Source organism: Anastrepha obliqua, chromosome 5 (genome assembly GCF_027943255.1).
Source record: "Anastrepha obliqua isolate idAnaObli1 chromosome 5, idAnaObli1_1.0, whole genome shotgun sequence".
NCBI classification, from domain to species: Eukaryota; Metazoa; Arthropoda; class Insecta; order Diptera; family Tephritidae; genus Anastrepha; species Anastrepha obliqua.
The window spans coordinates 49,361,005-49,382,405 of record NC_072896.1 but is presented as its reverse complement, the minus strand read 5'-3'; the positions used below and the strand labels follow the sequence as shown (position 1 = coordinate 49,382,405).

At 37.0% G+C, this 21,401-nt stretch overlaps 1 protein-coding gene across 1 annotated transcript in view; it reads left to right on the top strand.

The window, feature by feature from the left end:
- LOC129248733 (cell adhesion molecule Dscam2-like) overlaps positions 1 to 21,401 on the top strand; it is a 177,557-nt gene that overhangs the window by 16,462 nt on the left and 139,694 nt on the right. Inside the window, 2 exon segments of the mRNA XM_054888350.1 lie at positions 2,093 to 2,268; positions 8,526 to 8,673. Coding sequence (XP_054744325.1) covers positions 2,093 to 2,268; positions 8,526 to 8,673 — 324 coding nt within the window.

The following is a 21,401-nucleotide window of genomic DNA, read 5'->3' as shown; positions in this document are numbered from 1 at the left end:
GGGTGCAGAATTAAAAGACTCAGAATACCATTATAAATCCTGTACATATGACTACGCAATCTGTAATGGCTTGTGAGATTGCCCGTGAGTATTATCTGTTTGTGCTCAAGGAGTGTTAAGAATTTCCTAAACCTTGTTTGGTTGTAACCCCCCTGTAAAAATTCCGTTTAACCACATATGGTGCCAGCTGACCTCATTTAGCCTTAGCTCTTCACTCCTAAGCTTATTCTTGATGGTGTGGGGTTCCATAGCAAGTAACGGCGTGGTTCCTATTAGTAACGAGGTCTCTGGCCAATGCGTCCGCTACTTCGTTCCTAGTTATATCCTTGGAACAACTATGATCTGGATGCGATTGTGTGTTCTTAACAAATTCAGTTTCTCGATACATTCAAGGACTAGTGCGGACTTAACATCACAGGATGCCTTAAGTACAGCCTAACTGTCACAAGTCGTTCATTCCGGGGATTCTGCAAGAACTTGTAAGCTATTCATGGTAACAAGTTTGAATAATAGCAGCATCTGAATGTTATAAGCATATAAATATATATACATCTTCATCGAACTGGTATCTTTGACAACCCACTTTCGTTGTGCCGACGTTGGCTTCCTGGTATCAACATAAGTGTAATAAACTCAAAATCAATGGATTGTGCAACTTTGTCATTACCATCATAGCATCATTGCAGTCGACTCACCCATTTTATGTGTTTTTTCTATATTTTGTTTTTCTGTAATGTTGTTGCTTATTCCTTGATGTCACATCAACGTCCTCATCACCATTATCGTCGACGATGTCAATATAATCTGCAATCCCATGTGCTTGCGAGAATTAAAAAAAAAGAGAATAGAGGCGCTTGTTGGTGGAGTTGGGGAAACTCAGGAAGCTTGTGGAGCAGCTTTTACTGTTTCATATGCCGTTGCAATTCCTCAACCGTAGTAATTACATCTTCTTAGTTTCATTTTAATGTCGCCTTCCAACTTACCAATCTAGCAACCATCATCAACCACTCATTTGCAACTTTTCTTTTTTGGTTTTGTTTTCCCATCTTTCACATTTCCAGCAGCGAGTATCCCTTTTTTTGTTACACATGCAATACTTTGCATGCTTGCTGACGTGCATCCTGCGAGAATGAAGCAGTTATACTGTTGCACAGCCTTTATTGAGTTTGTTCCTTGCAATTTCCTGTTTGCTCGTGCGGCTTTTAGGCCATTTGCTGGATAGAGTTAGGGGTTTGCGGGCGAAATTGCAAGTAAGATTTGTAAAGGATGCACTTGAACCCATTGCGGTTTGTATGTGTCTCCATCATCTGTGTGATGAGTCTTTATATCAATTTCCTCCTACTGCATGTCGCTCGCTCACTCTCGCCGAACAAACACTCATCCGGGCATTTTTCCAATCCACCAAACAAGCAACCAAATCAAGACAAGCCATGCCAATCCCTTCAACGGTTTACTTGGTTTTAAAAGGTCTTTCTAGAGCAGCAGCAGCAGCATAAATGTTAAGATTATAAAGAAGCTGGTGAATGGTTGGTGGAATGGGAATTTGTAAAGAACGAAGACAAACTGCTTTAGACTCACAGCTTTAGTGCTTGTAACCCGAGCGAGAGTAACCTAAAGCATATAAAAGGGTTTCAAACAAACAGTTGAAAGCAGAAAAAAAATATATAAAAAATCTGCATAGAAAAAATCTGAGAAGTCCAACTAGGGGTAGGCAGGTATGCAGGCAAGGAAAATCAACACTGTCTGGTTGTTAAGCTGCTAGCAGCATTCCATTCGGTGCACTTAAGAGATTGCAACGTCTGTTCGACGCGTGGTGTTTGGCTACATTTTATCTAACGTTGGCATCAGCAATCAACGCATTTAACGTTCATAATATCTTGGGCACACAAAAATAAAATCTTGGAATCATACAAATTTTATCTGTAAATTGCAATCTTAGCGCTGACCATACAAACGTACAAGCACTTTGATTTTTATGCGACAAAACGCATTCTACCATTTTACAATTTTACTTCTTTACCGTTGCTCACATACATGTACATGTATTTAGTTATATATTTATCTGATTTCTATCTTTCTATTTATTTCTCAGCAGATGCTTCCAACTACTTTGACACTCAAGGGCCTAATTTCTCGCATGAGCCACCATCGCGCATCGAATTCACCAACAACGCCGGAAGCATTGCCGATTGTATAGCACATGGCAATCCGCCGCCGAATGTCGAATGGCTGGATAAGGATAATAATCCCATCACGTCAATATCAAAGGTAACATTTCAATAAGGAAAACAAACTTTAAGCAGCAAAAAATAGTAGTCACCCTTTTATTCTTCGGTTTATTTTCGATTTTGTTTAAAAAAGTTTCCTAATGGATTTCTTTATAAAGCCATTGACGAAATTCACGCATAATTGAAACTATTGAATGAAAAGGTTTCATGTTTTAACAACTTTCATCTTTTATTTGTTGGAGACTGCAAACGAAAAAAAATATAAATGGTGCCATTGATTTCTCTCAGGTGCTGCTGTGAGCGCGTGTGTGTGCTTATGTATAGGGTGGGCCAAGTAAAATTTGCTTTTTGAATCGGCTATAAAAAAAACTAGTCAATATTTTTTCAAACTTTTTTTTTTATTTTGAAGATTGAACATTGTCATTTATGAATGAAAAATAATATCGTTCAAATGACTGCCACTACTGGCTTTATAGTAGGCCATTCGATCAACCAAATTTTTAAGCACATTTTCGATTGTTTGGGCTCCAATTTCATGAATGGCAACTTCGATTTCGTTTTTCAAAGCATCAATCGTCTCTGGATGGTTCGCATAGCATTTGTCCTTAACGGCTCCCCACAAAAAATAGTCCAACGGGCTTAAATCACAGCTCCGAGGCGGCCAATTGATATCGGAATTCAAAAACGTCAGCCAAAAGTTCGAGTGTAACTTTGGCAGTGTGACAAGTTGCACCGTCCTGTTGAAACCAAATGTCGTCCATGTCATCCTCTTCAATTTTTGGAAACAGAAACTCGTTAAGCATGTCACGGTAACGCTCGCCATTTACTGTAACCGCGGAAGAAGAAGAAGATTCACCACTTTGGAAATATGTTTTCAATAATTCCCAACTTTGTTCAAGCGTATAGCGTCCGATTTCGTAAATGTCAGACTTTTAAGTAAATTATGAGCACATTTGACATGTAATTTGTGTTACCATTCTCAAAAAAGTAGGTGGTTCAAAAAGCAATCGCTATATGGCCCACCCTGTATTTGCCCATTGCTGTTCTTCGTGTATATACGGCGAGTGCAACCGCTTTGTAAGATTAAATCGAATAATTTTGTTCATGTTGCGCTTACGTAAAAATAAACAACAGAGTAAATAAAGGAAATGCATGAACTACAGGGCTTTCAGAAGGGACAAAACATAATTATTGTAATATAAAAATCGAAGAAGTTTCTATGTATTCAATGATCAATAGGCCCCACTTCTGGATACCAGTATTATTACGCAAATGTGTGCGTTGGGACATTCCCGATTCCTATAAACGATGGCCGATAATTTTTACCAATCAGCGGTTTAAATTCTACGATTTCCGGAATTACCTCCATTTTGTCACTCATCTTTGTACGTATATTTTTTTGTTTCTATTAATCAAACACACAACAATAAGTTATTTACATAGTTCGAGCTTAATTTTAAAAATTAGGCCGCCGTAGCCGAATGGGTTGGTGCGTGACTACCATTCGGATTTCAGAGAGAGAACGTTGGTTCGAATCTCCGTGAAAGACTAAAATAAAGAAAAAACTTTTTTCTAATAGCGGTCGCCCCTCGGTAGGCAATGAATGGCAAGCCTCCGAGTATATTTCTGCCATGAAAAAGCTCCTCTTAAAAAATATCTTCCGTTCGGAGTCGGCTTGAAACTGTGGGTCCCTCCATTTGTGGCACAACACCAATCAAGAAGAAGAAGGAAGAGAAGAGGTATTAGAGAACTTATACATACTTATGCATGTGTATGTGCATATTGAGAACTTAGTTCATAGGAGTCAATTTCTAAAGCTCAATGTACTTCGGATGGTTTTGATATTTTGCGGCAGAGCGGTCGAAAGACGAACAGCAAACAAAAAGAACTGACGTTCAGATACACGGCACCTGTATTTCATAACATACAGCTTAAGTGATCGGGCTGATCTAGTGAATGGAATTTGTTCGAAGGTAGTTGTGTTCACGAGAGTTAATGATCTCGTGAAGTAGCGTTAGGTTAGGTTAGGTTGAAGCGATTGTCCACTGTGAGACGCACTCAGGCTTGTAGCCCATTGTGACAGGTAACTTGTCTTATCTCTCTTAAAACAAGTGCGCAGTTTTAATTTTTTTTAGAAGATCCGTAATTTCTACAGTGGGGAGATCATCTAATTCAGTAAATAATTGTCAACTTAAAATGGTAGATCTACGTCTGTGTAGAGCTGAACGATGGCACAGGAGGTTCTTTTTACTTTTCCTCATCTAAATAGCTTCTTCAGAAGTTATGTGTTTGCACACCCATCCTTTGGGCGTGACTGCCTATTAGGTGGTGCCCTATTATAACTGCAATCAGTGTGCTAAGAATATGTTTATTTTGGCTAAGCAAAGATTCTCAGTGTTAACAGAGTTTCATTAGTTCATCGGCTCTGCAGTTACCTTCAATATCACAATGGCCAGGAAGCCATGTTACCATGTTAATCCATATTGCTTTTAGGGGAAATGACTTAGCAATCGTATTAAGAGGCATTTCATGACTGCCTTGGAGGTTGTCGACTGCTTTGTGTGGGATTTTATCGTCGCCTGGCTATCAATGAAAATGTAGATATAGTCTCCAAGTATTGCATCGTACTGTACCAGTGTCATGGCTTTTATTATTGCCATCAGTTCCGCCTGAAAGACACTATAGCAGTCGGGAAATTGAAAACTGAAGGAGGTCCCCAGATGTTCGGAATATACCCTTCAGGCCACCCTGTCCTCGAGCTTTGAGCCATCTGGATGGACTTGCCCTGTCTTACATCCCCCCGTTTCCACTCCTCCCTTGAGGGTAGGTGAACGTTGTAATGGCAAGTGCAGGCTCATTGTTAGTCTATAAAAAGTGGATTCAATAAATAAATAAATCTATCCAATTCGCTAATTTTTATAATCTGTAGCTCTTCTGATTACTGCAACAACTTAATTTTTCTATCGGCTTTTTAGACAATTTTTTTCGGTGTCTATCATCGCGAAGCGTGATGCTGGGGTCATTTTTACGAGCCTCTCTTCGTCTTTAAAATAGATGAGGCCATTTTTACCATTGAATGTGAAATCGCGGCATATAATTAACTGCAATAATTCTCGCATATATTGTTATCTGTAACGATTTGATGAGTTATAGCTCGTGCGTCCATAAGCAAATTGTGTCACGCAAATAAACTCGGCCGTATTTAATTGAATTTCTTCCAAAGCAAGTCTGTGTGTGTGTGTGTTAAGGAGAAATTCACTTAGATTTCATCTCATCGGTTTTCTCCTGTAAATAAATAATGAAAAATTACTTTAAAGTTTAAGTACACTTTAATGCCAGCAGAAAGACAGTACACAATCGAGCCACAATAAAACGTTGTGGGTGGCTCCTCGATAGCTCTAAACTCGAAACTTGCACAGAATACATCATACATACAGACACATGTACATACACGAGTACATATTTCAGTAGCAAAAAGCGAAACAACTGCCACAACCATAGAAAATCAAACACAAAAGCTGCAAAATGACAATAAAAGCAACAATCATTTACGCCTGACCTGAAGGGAGAAGTGAGTGAGTCAGTTTCGAACAAATTCAATCAATAACCACTTGAACCAGACTTCCGCTATTGGCGGCTAGCCTGAGTTATTTCGATATTGCAGCGATGACGATACAAGTAGGCGCAAAAAGAAGAGCAGGCGGGCAAGGCGGGCAAGGCGAAAGAAAAGCAGGCGGACGTATTCGACGAGTAGACAAATGAAGGGTGTTGTTGGTCAGGAAGATTAACGGACGGTCAGACAATGTAGCAACTTCACATCATTTTATTTCCCAGCCCAACTTTGAGTACAATGCAGCATCGAGGACATCGGAAAGTCAATGCTCGAACTGCAGCAGCAGAAACAACAACCTGGCAAGCGTTGCCAATGTACCCAACACAAGCACAAGTCAGCTCAGTGCTCTGTAGGGGTCGCTGAGGGTATCTGTGTGTAGATATGCTTTAGAGATGTTAATGCAGGTATCCAAATCCCGGAAGTTCTGGATACAATTCTTTATTTAAATTTTCATCACAAAAAACCGAAGAAAGAAAAGCTGCAGCATAGGTTAAGCTTCAAGGGCTTGCAACACTTTTTTTTACATAACAGCTGAGTTTGTATTTCGGGAAGAACTGATTTTAGAGTGCGAAAAAATAACTATCAAAAATGTCCCTCAAACACAGCAGTTTTCCTTTAACTCTTAGTGGAGCATAGGGCGCCAACTGCTGCAAAACGCCATAGGATACGGTTTTGCGCTATAATTCAAAATTCTCTCCATCTTCGCCAGGTTATATAAAGTCTACCAACTGCACGCCCTACTTGTGGAACGGGTTCCATCGTAACGCATATCTAACCACCTTGTCGTCATCCTTTCGATATGAGTGACCAATCCATTTCCTTCTTCGCACTTCACAGGCAATCTCGACTTGATTGGTAAAGAAACACGAAATTGCTTATTTTTCGAGGCCAGAAGACGCGCAGGATGCATCGGAGGTGCCAGTTGGTGAAAATTTGGAGGCGTTTTGGGATTGCCACTTTAACTTTCCAAGTGATAGGCCCAAATAGTAACATAGCTTTAACGCAACCATTGAATATTCTTAGTTTCGTACTGAAGCTGGTGCTGTTTTGCCATAGAGGTACGAAAATACCGAATGCAGTCTGTATAGGTTTGAAACTGTTAGCACGAAACACCATTTGACAGAAACAGTTTTTTCTAATAGTGGCCGATCCTCGGCAGATAACAGCAAACCTTCGCGTGTATTTCTGCCATTAAAAACCATCTGTCATTCGAAGTCGGCATACATCTTTTTTTTTTATGGAGGTGACAAAAAGCATTGAAAGCCGAAAACTGTGAGATTTGTCTTTCGACTCCCCACTAAAAACCCACCGCAGCTCCTTTTCCTGCCCGCGGGACGACCGTTAGGTAATACCTCACAGGAGGGGGAGCGGCCTATTGCCTTTTCATGAGATTGGTAACTACTATTCTTGCCATATTACTGACAAAGGAACAATGTTCTTCTGAGTCAAGCATGATAACTACTAAGATTAACCATTATAGGCTTCCCAACCCTTCACTCAAATCTTCTCTTTCCAGGGTAGACAAAGAAAACGTGCTTTGTATCTTCAACTAGACTGTCACAAAATGTGCAGTATGGGTAGTCTTCATGCCTAAATCTATGCAGATAGCTTTAAAGTATGCATGCCCACTAAGTACTTGCGTCATGTAGACATCTCTCCGGTATACCGATTTAATGCCTTTCATATATGAGCTGTAGTTTGTTGCTTCGACCCAGGCTGGCCGATATTGCACTGCTAAGCAATTTCCTAGAGTCTGTCGTATTCATCATAATACGTGTCAATGCAGGTACAGCTTTCGCTGCTTTATCGTTGACGTATGTTTGGTGCTGCTTAAAGCTCAACCTGTGCTCAATAATTACTCCAAGATTTTTGATGAACACCTTAGACTCAAGTACGTGGCCACCTACTCTGAGATTTGCTGTCTCAACTATTTTCCTGCTACTTATGAGAACTGCTTCTGTCATTAAAACTGTAGACCCCTCCATTTGTGGAGGAAAGGGCCACAAATAGGACGAAGAACTGCTCGAATCGAAATAAATAATAATTTAGTCTGAAAAAGCAATTTACTAATCTATTTTAAATGCAACAGACCCTATGAACTACTCAGTTTCGGGACAATCCAGACAAACTAGGATCCCGAAAATTTCCATTCCTGGCATCTAAATAGATATTAATGTATTTCTCTGTCCAAAAATTACATTTGGTGGGGTTTTCATTGACGAATGCTCTGAATTTTCTGAGCTCTTTGTATATACATACATACATACATATACATCTGGTGAGAGTAGCAATTTTTTATATTCCTTGGCTGCCAATTGCTACTCGAATTTCGTAAGTGCTACTGCTGCTGCATCTTACCATTTGCCGTTGTTTTGTTTTTACTTAAAATGAACTCCATTAGATATCATCAATTTTTTAATACTTTCTCTACAATTTTTCATTGCTCGATTCTACTTTGGTTTTCTACTTGAAAATTGTAAACTTTTTCTTAATTAAAAAGCGCAACTTTTTTGCAAACTGTATCATACTTCACTATTTGCCCACTTTGGTCGTACTAGTGCCTATGTATGTATGTGGTAGTATTTGGTAATATTTTCACAAAATTTCTTTTCCTTGCATTCTGCGTATGTGTTTTATTATTCACACACCTTTCTTTCCTATATTTTTGATAAATTTCTCTGCAGGTCCGTCACATACTCGCCAATGGTTCGCTGTATTTCCCTCCATTCGAGGCGGAAGAGTTCAGGCAAGATGTGCATTGGTCGGTGTATCATTGTGTGGCGACTAATGCAGTGGGCACAATCGTTTCCCGGGATGTTGTGGTGAAAGCAGGTAAGTGCCTCGATCAGTTAAAAATCTGTATGGGACCCGTAATTGAGTAAGCAATGCGGAAGACTATAGAGAGAGTGGTGGTTTATCAGTAGTTACAAAAATTAGAAAAATAAAATTTTATGTACAATAAAATGTACACATAATTATGAAAATGGTGTAAGTCATATATTTCTTGTTTCAAGATATTTTATGAATAAAGTAAAAAATATTTCTATAATATTATATATTGTACCCCTTTTTATGTGAAGAATATTATTAGTGTTGATTCACCGAATTTCATTTCGAATATGAAATTTTGTGAGAATTTTATTCGAGAATGTTGTTTTCAAAGTTGGCATTCTTTAGACCATTTTCGAAATTAAGTGAATGCCCTATAAATGACTGAAAATAATAAAGAGTTATGAGTTTGATTTGAAACAATAACTTTAATGATATAATTCATGAAGATTTATTAATTATTTTAAAAAAGTAATTAATTTGTATATTATCATTTCGGGTTTTTAACCCTCAAATGCCTGATATTTCTTTTGTGCTCAAAACATCATTTTGGACTAATTTTTGGTGAAAATGAACGAAATTGAAGACCATTTTTTTATTAGACTTACTTTACCTTGTACAGGTAAAAATACCTACCCCGCGTTTTGGCGGAATTGGGCGAATTTACGTTTACAATTTTCAAATTAATAATTTTTTTGTATTGTATATTAATTCTTAATCCATTCTTTATTTTTGGTTGTTGTACTTAAAAAACAACTTTTTGTACTTGAATTGCATTCATTGACCAAAAGAAGCTAAAAGGTATTAATAAACATGGTCCGCAAACTAACGATTTTGATTTATTTATAATCAAATATAATATTTACAATACTTGTCAGGAGCTTGGCCCACGGGATACGATTGCACAAACTTTCATGGAGTTACAAATTAGAAAAACAACACAGTCCGAAAGATTGTATTGTAAACTTGTGAACTATTGTCTGCTGTTGGGGGGAAACACATTATCATTAAATGTCCTACAAGATCTTGGACCCTTCAATTTGTTTGACTTACGACTAAACACCTTAGGCACATGCAGCTCTGCTTATACTTTTTTATGCCCTTGTTCACTCCGCACGGGAGCATAGGTCCTCGACAAAACTCTTCCATCGTACACGGTCCTGGGTTGCTGTTTTTGCGCCGCCCAATGAGATGTCGGTATGTGATAGTTTGGCCAACATCGATCTCTCCAAATGTTCGTTGGCCGACCATGACCTCTGCTCTTTAGTAGGCTCCGAACCAGTGCCACTCTTGTGATGTTATCTGATGGTTTTCTAAGCGCGTGACCTATTCATTGCCGCTTTCTGGTTTTCATTTGCCATAGGATGGATTCCTCAGTCGTTAAGCTCCACAGCGCGTCGTTCCTGATGTTGTTCGGTCAGAATATTTGTTGACATGAGTTTGTAGCCTCTGTGTGATGGTGTTAGATACCAGCCATGTTTCACTTCCGTACAACATTATGTACTGACTTCACACATGAGCTGAATATTCGCAGTTTAGAGCGTCTGTATATTTGCGAACTAGTCCATATGTACGAACGCCGCACTTGCTTTGTTTAGCCTAGTTGATATCTTCATCTGCTTCACCGTCTGCCATGATAATGCAGCCGAGGTAGTAGCGGTTTTCATCGAATTCCACCGGCTATCCGTAATCGATTATAAGTATATGTTTTGCTTTATTGTAGTAGACACTCATAGCTTTGGTCTTTGCCTGTATATATGCGAGTAATAATTACTTGTGCCGTTAGAGGTTAGGGGTAGTCAGAAGCCCGAAAAAATGATGATTTCCAATAATTTTTTTTGCTAGTCAATTGCTTTATTTTACAAAAGTAAAAACATAGTATAAAATTAAAAAAAAAATTAATAATTGTAAAAGTTATCGCTGTTTATGTGGAGCCCTTTTCTCCAGAAGTCCTTTGCGGTGATCATCACAAGTCCTTGGAGATTCATCTAAAATCAATAAGACAAGAGAAATCAGTTTTATTAATAGATAATCTTGTGCCTGATTGTAGTTGTTTTTCCAAATTAACAATATGGCGGCCTCAGGAAATATTTTTCAGATTTTCTAGAAAAAAAACCGACAATTAATTGTTTAAAAAAAATCGAAATTTTTGAAAAAAACTTTGATCAGGCACGAGTTTTTTATGTTTTCAAAAGCAGTATAAATTTCATTAACCTAAGCGGGTTTAAAGTTACAGTGCTCATCAGTTCAAAAAACATAGTTTTGAGAAAAACGCATTGAAAGTTTTGCTATCGCCCGAGGAGCGCCCGTGCGCCCTTTGTTAATTGTGAAATAATTTGAAAAGTATTTGTCGGATTCACTTCAAATTTTTACAAAATATTTCGAAGATACTATACCTACTTTAAGAAAATGTAAAAACAAAAAATCCAATTTTTTGAAAATTCTGACACCTCTAACCCCTTAAGGCTTTGAGAATTACCTGTGAATTTTCCATGGAAAAAATTCATTTTTCAGTCTAAATTGACGGAAAAGTTCATATTCCTTTGAAAATTTTTTACTGTGTGTACTGAAATCTTTTCTGGCAAGTTTGCAAACATGCATACATACATACATATATGCATACATCCATGCATAGACATGTAATTAGACCCGTATATAGCAGATTTAAAATTACTTTGAAAAGCAATATGTTTTCATGCTTAAGCGCACTTCAACAAACTACAAAGATCTGCCTACTGCCTTCAAGTTTTCTTAGCTTTCAAATTATCTTACTCAGTTTCCAGATGTGCTCCTTTGCTCTTTTCATTCAATAAAGATGCGGCAGGAAAATGTAAATTTCCGAATAAACACCAGAAACTCTTTCATGATAGCCATATAATTTTATGTTCGTTTCATTTTCACATTTCACTACTTTTATAGGAATTCACAAAGGGATAATTGACTCCAAAGCCTCCACATACATATACTTACGCTTATAAATGTACAAGCGCATACATATATGTATGTGTGTGTGTACACATACTTGTGTGCGAACATTTGCAGGCAAAATGCTTTAACTATGTGAAAATATTTTCTTAGTGTGCGCATAAATTTCGGTTAAAAATTCTCATTTTAATTTACCAGAAACTTTGACCCGAAATAAATAGTTAATGGCAACCAGCTGTAACCAAATATATATATTTATGTAGATGTATGTACAAGTAGATATAAGTGAATATGTGATATATACATGTACATATGTGTGCACAATAACCGCAGCGCGACATATTTCTTTATTGCAATTTTTTTATAATAATGCTCAAATCCAAAAACAAAAACAACAAAAAACAAATAAACTATATAATTCAAATTTGTACAAAATTAAACAAAGAGTTAAAAAAATTCTATATTATTTATTTATTTTATAAAAAAATATAGTAGTTGACATACAAACCAACAAAAAAAAAATAACAAAAAAAATTAGAATTCAAAGTTTCAAAATTTTTACAAAACTATAAAACTAATTCAAAAAATTTTCTTCCAAAAACAATTTCCTGGGCATACAGTAACGCGTTTAATTAAAGTGCCAGCTTAAAGTGGCTCAAAATTCGCGCAGAGTTTTGATAATTATTCCTGTAGATGGTGTTTCGAATTTTCTTCCATACAACGGAAGCTCGAATTTTTTTTTATATAGAGAAAGTGCCGCAAGCAAACAAATTTTTTCATAAATCAACACGAGTTTTGAGCCACTTTTCACTGGAACCTACTAAAATTCAATGAACTATAAACTGCATTCTTGAAATTGTTCTAAAGATTCTGATAAAAAATTAGAAAAGAAATTGAATGGGAACTAAAAAAAAAACGGAAAAGTTTTATATACTTTTTTTTTTTAGTTTTTGTTGTAGTATGAAATATAATTTTATAAAATATTAAAAAAGAAGTTTTTAAATTAAATTAAAAAAATTTAAAAAAAGTTTAAAAAACTGAAAAAGAAATAAATTAAAAAAAAAAGAAATTTAAAACTTTTAATTAGTTAAATTTTAATAATAATTTATTTAAGAAAAAAAAAAATTAAATGTTTTTTCAATTGTTTTAGTTCTTTTATAATTTCGAATTATGTGGTTTTTTTGCGGTATGAACTACATTTTAATAAAAAAAAATTAAATACAGAAATTTTTTAAATAATTTTTTTTTACATAACAAATAAATAAAAAAAAAACAATTTTTTTAAATAAAATTTTTTTTTATATATAATATAATAAAAAATATAAACAAATTTCTTGCAATTTGTCGCACTACTGCTATTGTAAACAAATCTGTACATGTATGTAGGTATGTGTGTATCGTATTTACATACACATAAATACCTTAGATCTATCGTAACCATCCTGAAGAATCAGATTCAACTAACAACGAAACGTTAGCAGGGGTAGAAAATATGGACAACAATAGAGCAAATGTAGCAACTTGCGAAACTGTGTTAAGGCTGCAAAGAAACGGAGCGGTACAACAACTAAAACGGCCAAAGTAATCTTTGCATCGACCTTTTTGTGTATACACACATACACATATGCACACAAAAAAGTCGTTTGCTACACTCGAGCGACAAACACACAGAGCGCAACACTCAAAATGTAGCATATATATGGGCGCATTTAGCCGAACCCTACATTTTAACCCATTTTAAATGGCCCAAGCACTCGTTTTTGTTTTGTTTCGCGTGTTCTAGCCTCGACTTCCTTTACTTTTTGCTTGTTTGCCGCGTTTTGGTTTTTTATGGCGTTTTACCCTCTCCGTTATGTTAGCTGCTGTATATTTTTCTTTATTTGCCAATAATCTTGCCAGTTTCTTGCTTACTTACGTTACGCTTTTGTTGTTGCTGAAGTGCCAGAGTTGTTGGCTTTAAAGATTTGAATGCTACCGCGTTGCTGCTTAGCCCGCTGTAAGTTGCGCAATAACAAAAACAACTAAAAAGGAGTAAATAAACAACCAACCAACCTCCAACCACTTAAAATTTTTAGCGCGCTTTTTAAGTATGCAACTTTTTGTATACCCTTTCAATACATTCAAGCCAAATCCTTCGCTCTAACACATGCCGCAATGTGCGCCAATATGCTGCACATATAAGTATGTATGTATGTGTATGCATAATTAAAACGAATTTTAAAACTTTGAGACAGCTTAACATTTAAGTGTTTATGCTTAATGGGGAATTCATTGTGCGACCTAATGCTGGAGAATCTAATTTGGGTAAATTTGGCGGTATCAAATTCTTCATAATACATACACATGCCAACAAATACATACAAGCTCAAAGCTCATTCTGAAAGGCCAAAATTGATACCCATATAATTATGTGACAAGAATTTGGGGGTGAGCAACACAGAGCCACATGAAAAAATTATGAGACAAAACAAATTTCTCATACTTTTTTATCAGTTTAGGGCTAACAATTTAGGTTTTTAATATTTAAACTTTCTGTGATAAATGGTTAAATTAGGGGTAGTCAGAGGCCTGAAAAAATGAGTATTTCCAATAATTTTTTGTTGCTAGTCAATTGCTTTATTTTACAGAAATAAAAACATGGCATTCATACATCATGTTCGACTTGACTTTAGCAAAATAAAAAAAAAATAATAATTGTAAAAGTTGTCGCTGTTTGTGGAGCCCTTTTCTCCAAAAGACCCTTGCCGTGATCATCACAAATTCATGGAGATTCATATAAATTCAATCGGACAAGAGAAATTAGTTTTATTAATAGAGAATTTTGTTTGTCAAAATTAACAATATGGCGGCCTCCGGAACTGTTTTTTTGATTTTCGAAATTAAATGTTAAAATAAAATTTAAATTTTTGAAAAAAAATCCTTCGATCAGGCACGAGTTCTTTTATGTTTCTCAAAAACAGTATAAATTTTATTGAAATCTACCAAGCGGTTTTTAAGTTACAGTGATCCCCAGTTCAAAAAACATAATTTTAAGAAAAACGCATTTAAAGTTTTGCTGCTTGCTCTCGAACGCTCCGGAGCACCCTTTGTTAATTGTTGAATAACTCGAAAAGTATTAGTTCGATTCACTTGAAATTTTCACACAATATTTTTAAGATATTATACTTTAAGAAAATGCAAAAAAAAAATCAAATTTTTTGAAAATTCTGACAGGGCCTTGAAAGCCCTTAAAAATATTCAGAAATAAGAACACATTTCATGAAACTCAAATTAATTATTAAGAAAACTAAAATCTATGGAAAGGAAAATGGTGTTTTATTTAAAATAAACAAATAGAATTTTTGGCGTTATTTTATAATTTAGAGCTTAGTAATTTGCATTAGATCCACCTTTGATTATAACTCATTGAAGTCGTTTTTCATAATATCGTTAGTCCGGAGCAGCATAGCTTCTTACCGGGTAGCTCAACAGTTTCTAATTCTCGGATGATTGTATCGCTGCCTTTCAATTAGGGTATCAGCTTGGCACCATTTATACCGACTTCGCTAAGACTTTCGATTTCCACTCAGGCTTCCATTCAGGCTTCTTAGGTTGTATCTCATCTCACTTGCTCAATCGCCATTGCTTTGTTGTTATCGACTATGTTAGGTCTCCACCATTCGTTGCTTGCTTTGGCGTTCCGCAAGGTAGTGTTCTGGGATCGCTTTTTTGTTCTGTTTATTAATGATATTTGGTCTTGCTTCTCTTCAGCAACGTTTGCTGATCGTGTGTAGTATTCGTGTCCTTAGTACGAAATGGCGAGTGGCAAATAAGTCCTTTACATTTTCTTGCTTTTCTTTGTACCTCCACTAGTGAAATGGCTTCACTCTCAATCACATGACATGTGAGCCAATCAGACATTGACCTGTAAAAGCCCTTCTAATAAACGGAATTTAAGTCCTCAATAAGCACAAGAGCACATACATACACACATTAGCCATGTAAAGGCCAAGTAAGCCCGAGGTTTCACAGGCAGAAACGATGTACCGGTGGTTATTAGCTACGAGTTATACGATTTAATTTAGTCTAAAGTATCGCTTTTTGAAAGGATTTGTATTGCCCCTCAACGTTTCGGCACCTACATCAGTTTAATACTATAGTGCATGGTAACTCACCAAACGCTTCTGGTAGTGGTGAAGCTAAGAGCTCTACTTTTTGCGCAACTCTACATATCGTTGTATCCTTTACAGTTGCTTAAGTGCTATTTAGTGTAAGGCACAAAACTAGAAATCCGTAGTGTAAAATTGGACGAAGAATGGCTACATACACGCGTGCATATCATATCATATCCTGATCAAAAAGCTCCCGGAATATGTTCGGAAAATTCAAAGTTTTAGGTTTATTCCTCACGTGGGGATCGACATTGTGGGTTATCATGGTGAAGAAATCAACGAGTTGTTTTCCCACAAATATTTTCTCTTTCGACGAATTGCATCTCATAACTGTCTCATAAATGCCAAATAATAGTCTTTATAAACTGTTTGAACTTCTGGCAGAAAATTGTGGTGTACAATACCGTTGTAATCCATAAAAACCGTAAGCATCGCTTTTTTGACTGGGTTCATTTGGAGTTCTCCCCTCACTCGCCTGATGTTTGGATTGCGTGGATCACAAACCCACGTTTTGCCTTCAGTAATGATGCGTCTGATGATTGCTGAGTCGGATCCAGCCTTGCAAATCATGTCTTCGACGTTATTAACTCGTAGAAAATCGAGATCCCGTAGCAGAGGTAGATGTACTCAAAACGGCGTAACTTTTACAAATGTCACCTAACAAAGAAGGAAACAAAACTCTGTTTAGCGTCATCTGGCGATTGTTACGGGAACTTTTTAATCAAGGTGTTATGTTGTTCTGCACTAAGTGAGAATTTTCATGTATCACTTTTTTGAAATTCTGTTTTGTATCATCAAGTTCTGGAGGAGCGAGGGATGGTTCTTTCGCGCCACCTGCTGAAATATATTAGCTAAATCTTAGCAATTTCTTGACAAAGTAAAAGTGAGAGAGACCTCGATGCGATAGAAATATCTTCGTATCCATCAATCTCAATGCATTGTATCAACCCACTGGCAGGAGCGTATTGCTTTCCTTGCAGGATGCCATTGTTAACGAAACTACGAATTCTAAGGCCCCCATAATCTGAGCAATTGGAGGTTAAATCCGATCAGGGCTTTTGAAGTCGCTACCATGAAAGAAAGTTGAATTAGGATTGATGAGGGTTTGCAATACTTGCCAAAGAACGGATTGGGGATAATTGCGTTCTTTGATGTGCTAAGAGTAGGAATATGTTGTTTTTGTTGTTGTAACAAAGTAAAACATTTTCCATATATTTGTAAGGAATAGTGCTGAAACGAAACTGCATAGGTAGGGTGCTCTGCTATCGTAAAGCCGACTATCGTAGGAATGTCGGAGTGCGAACGCGACACTAAAAGCGCAGGGGTAAACATTTCTTCTCATTTGATGCATTTTTCGGTTGATTTCCATTGACTTGATGCCCTTTAAAGCTCAAAACTGAATCTTTTTCAAATACTTTTCAATTGATTTACTTGGCGTTTCTGTTCACTGAGCTATTTAAAGACGCTTACGCGATTATGGCCGACTTTAACAAAGCACGCCAGTCGTTTCTTTCTCGTGCTAACCGTCGCCAGTTGGATACACCAAGTGAATCCAAGTCCTACTTGACCTGATCTTTTTAACGAAGAGAAGACCTCCTCTTCCTCTTCTACCACCAGCTGGTACCGCATTGAATACTTGCAGAACCTGAGCGTTTTTATCCTTTCGAATGGCATGACCCAACCAACGAAGCGACTTGATTTGATTCGCTGCACTATAACTATGTCATCGTAAAGCTCATACAGCTCATCGTTCCATCGTCTGCGATACTCGCCATCGCCAACGTGCAAAGGACGCTTCATCGGATATTGTCACCATCATTGGAGGATGGTTCCGTATGTAGAAGTCCACGCAAGTGTACTTGCTTCCACAAAGGCTACAAAAGTCGGAAGCTGTCGACGGCATTAACAGATAATGGGAGACCATTGTAGGGGGTGAGAGAAGGTAACTGCTTCGACGTATATTTCAAAAAAAAGCCCCTAATCTGGTGAAATTATAATTGAAGAAACTGAAAGGAGTTTGTGAAACTCAAACTGGTTATTAAATAGGGACATACATACTGTGAAACTTCTTTTAACGAACACTTCCATTGTGGGGGCATTTTGTTTTCTATACAAAATTTTATGTATCAGAAGAAGTTATTCTCTTTTGCGTGGTCACCTCTCTTGAACAGACAAAACCGTTGGTGAGTGTTCGCCTGAGAGAGGTTCCACTCTATATATAATATAATTGGTGCCTAACACCTTCTTGACTGTTTGGTTGAGCTCCTTCTCCTCCTTTATGTTGTGCATCTTGAATTTTTCGATAATTGGAGGTCCCTGCAGTTTTACGCCGATCTCAATTAGCAGATGAGACGCTTTTACATGACAGAAATACATTCGAAAGTTTGTCATTTTCTGCCGAGAGCCGACTATTAGAAATAACATTTTCTATCAATTGGTGTTTCGTGACCGTAGTTTCGAATCTATGCACTCTGAATGGTAATCACGCACCAACCCGTTTGGCTACGGCGACGGGCGTAGCAATGTTGAAGTTAAATTCAATCCTATTATTTATTAATTTTGATCTGAAAATTCATCAAAATGTCATCCAAAGTTAACGTTTATATCTTGGCAAAGTTCCAATAGGAGCAGCGGTCGGAAATTCTAAGTTAGTGGTGGCAACTTTAAGTGATCTACGTCGAACGTAATTATCGACCCCATCGGGTAATCTGTATGCCCTATAGGCAATAAATTCGAGTTAAAACAAGCATTTTTAAGTCTGCCTGTACTAATGAGACATAGCCATGTTCAAAGTACCCGAAATATTGCAACTGTAAGTGAGCCAGTTCAAAATTAGCCAGACGGTACGAAATGTAGACAGAACACGAAACACCTGGCGCCGTTCAACTTAGCCGGAAATGAGGTCCTCGAATAAGACTTGGAATGAACTTAGAGCTCTTGCACATAGGATGGCGAATAGGAGTTATTGATGCCCTATGCCCCAACTAGGATTTAGAGGATCTTATATATATATGCATATACCTACGCATTTTTAAATTTCCCTCGTCTAGGGAGTCATAGCTATGTAAACTATTGCAAATATTATGCTTTAGCTCAAAATGAGCCTCATTAGTAGATTTCATGCCGTACACAAAAATTAGGAATATATCCGTACACATTCTGCGGAATTTTCATTATAAGATCTTGGCCTACATTATACAAAATCAAACTATCTCAGAAAGTCGAGTATTTTGACTTTATCCATTTAATAGTACACGGCAGCTAAATAACCATACTATGCCACTTCAGTACAGCTCTCTATAAACCCGGTGCGTGGAGTCTTGCAGCAGGCAGTGCTGCCATTTCTTATTGCACCCGACACTCCAACGCACTCTGTTTTCTGTAATAGCAACACGTAGCTATTTTTGCTAAGTGGAGCTGCCTGGGATAACAATCCATCGCATAAGATTACACAAACCATAACTGTGCATATCCAAAAACCTTTTCCGTAATTAAGACCGCACTAAATTATCCATTAACCAATTTTTTTTTTAGTTTGTTATGAAAATTTATTTTTTCCATGAGCAATACACCAGCATGACTTTGACCATGCAGCTCATATCTACATAGACCAAAACTAAATTGTAAATTTCTACCTCTTGTTTTATTTTGAAAATATAATTAAAACTTTCAGTTTACTTAGAATTGACTGCTTTTAGTGCAATATTTCAAAATACTTGTACAGAACACAAATTTACAAAATTACGGTTAAGTTGCATCAACATAACAAAAATAATAAACAAGCAACAAGCAAATTAAAAACTAGCTCTACACGCAATTATAAACGGCAATCAGAAAGTTGTGAATTACACAAAATTTGGTTGTTGGCAAATTGCTGGGCGCACTCCTCGTAGGCCCAATGGAAGCCAGTGCGTATACGTAATAAGGTTGCTAGGGAAGAACTACGAGTACGAGCTGAAAAAATGGAAGCTGCACACAGCCAACACTGAGCGATGATAACTGAAAATGCCAAACTGAAAACTGAAAATTGAGCCAGCAAACTCAAGGTAAATAAAAAACAAAAGCAAAAAAAAAATGAAAATACTCCCGCATACAGACAATTCGATAGCTGCATCAAAGCGAAACCTTACGGCAGCAATCAACACTACTTTTCATGCAACACTTCCATCAGTAGATGGCAAAGCTGACAACATGGGTATACCTACAGACACTCTATATACACATTTGCACATACAACAAAATGTACACTATTGTTTGCTTTTACAGTTCTTGTTGCTGTCCCAGTGCTGCTGTGCTGCTGCACAGCAATTATCCTTCTCTCAGGATTTTTAATTTCACATAACGCTAGGCGCAGCAGTATCTTTGGCAGTTGTTTTAGTGGCCTGTGGGTTTCGAATGTATACTCTTTCACGCATTTCGGGAAGTATCGTCGACACGCATGTACACTAACGATGTGTTTTGGCAGGCAGGTTGCTCGACCATCTATGCCACAGCCATTACCATGCATTTAGCCTGGTCTAGGCTTTACAGCGTTGCTATGCTGGAATTTTAAGTGCAATATTTATTTTCAAAGTTTGATTTTGCTAGTTGCTCGTAGTGCGAATACATTGAAATGCATTAGGGTGTGCAATGCGCTGCACAATTTGCTTTGGAAATTTCCTGAAGAGAATACCAAAGTTTTATAGCGCAAACACAATAAAAAGCTCGAAATTTTGAGGCGCTTGGTTATAGAAATTTTTGAAAGGACTTCCACTAAAATTTTAATAACTCCTATATTATTGATTAACATTATGGGTTGGTGCAGATCGGGCTCATTCCAACTGCATGTATAAAAAATTTAAGCCCTATAAACCTTAAGCAAACAATTCATCAAATATGCAAACATACATTTCCTTACGAAAAGACTTTTACATTTATTTTTTTTTGTAAAACTTTCTCGGATCGTTTGTATACCTTCGAGGAAGGACTCGATCGGTGTAACGTTTGGAAATAGATTGCAGAAAATCTGTTCACGAATGGTTCTGAGTTGGTGAAGTAGTCTTAGGCGAAAATAAATCTAAAATTTAGGCTTCCGAATCACAGCACTGTTTTTCAAGCAGAAATAGCGATCCATTGGCTACCTTATCAAGATATATAAATTTCTTGCATATCTGGGCGCAAATCAAGTCTCCGAATCAGTTCCTGTATAAAGTTGGGCAGCTCCCACGAGGTAGCTCATACGCATATTTTCTATATTCTTTTGGATTTCAAAGAGTCCCATTAAAGGCGATTATATCCGAAAACTTAAAAAAAATCAAAACATTACATAAATTTTGCTTGCTTTGGAAAAGGATATTTGTACTCCGAAAGATCTGAATGACATAAAGTGAGTAGGTTAATTGGATGGAAAGCCCCTTCTGTTCTCTTGAACGTCACATTCTGCTGGTAAAACCTTCGAGGCCAAGTAGAAGGTATTCCTGGTTGCCACTTAAAGTAACCTTAGAGTAAGCTTTGAAGCAAAACTGTGAAGATATTGCACCTTGACAAGCTTACCCTTGATGATATAAGTCTTCCAAGAGAATAAGGAGACAGAAATAATAAACACAGAATGAATTTTGCTAGATTGGAATGGAATGAAATAGTGAATGCTTGGAAATTTCAAAATACTCAGGTAGT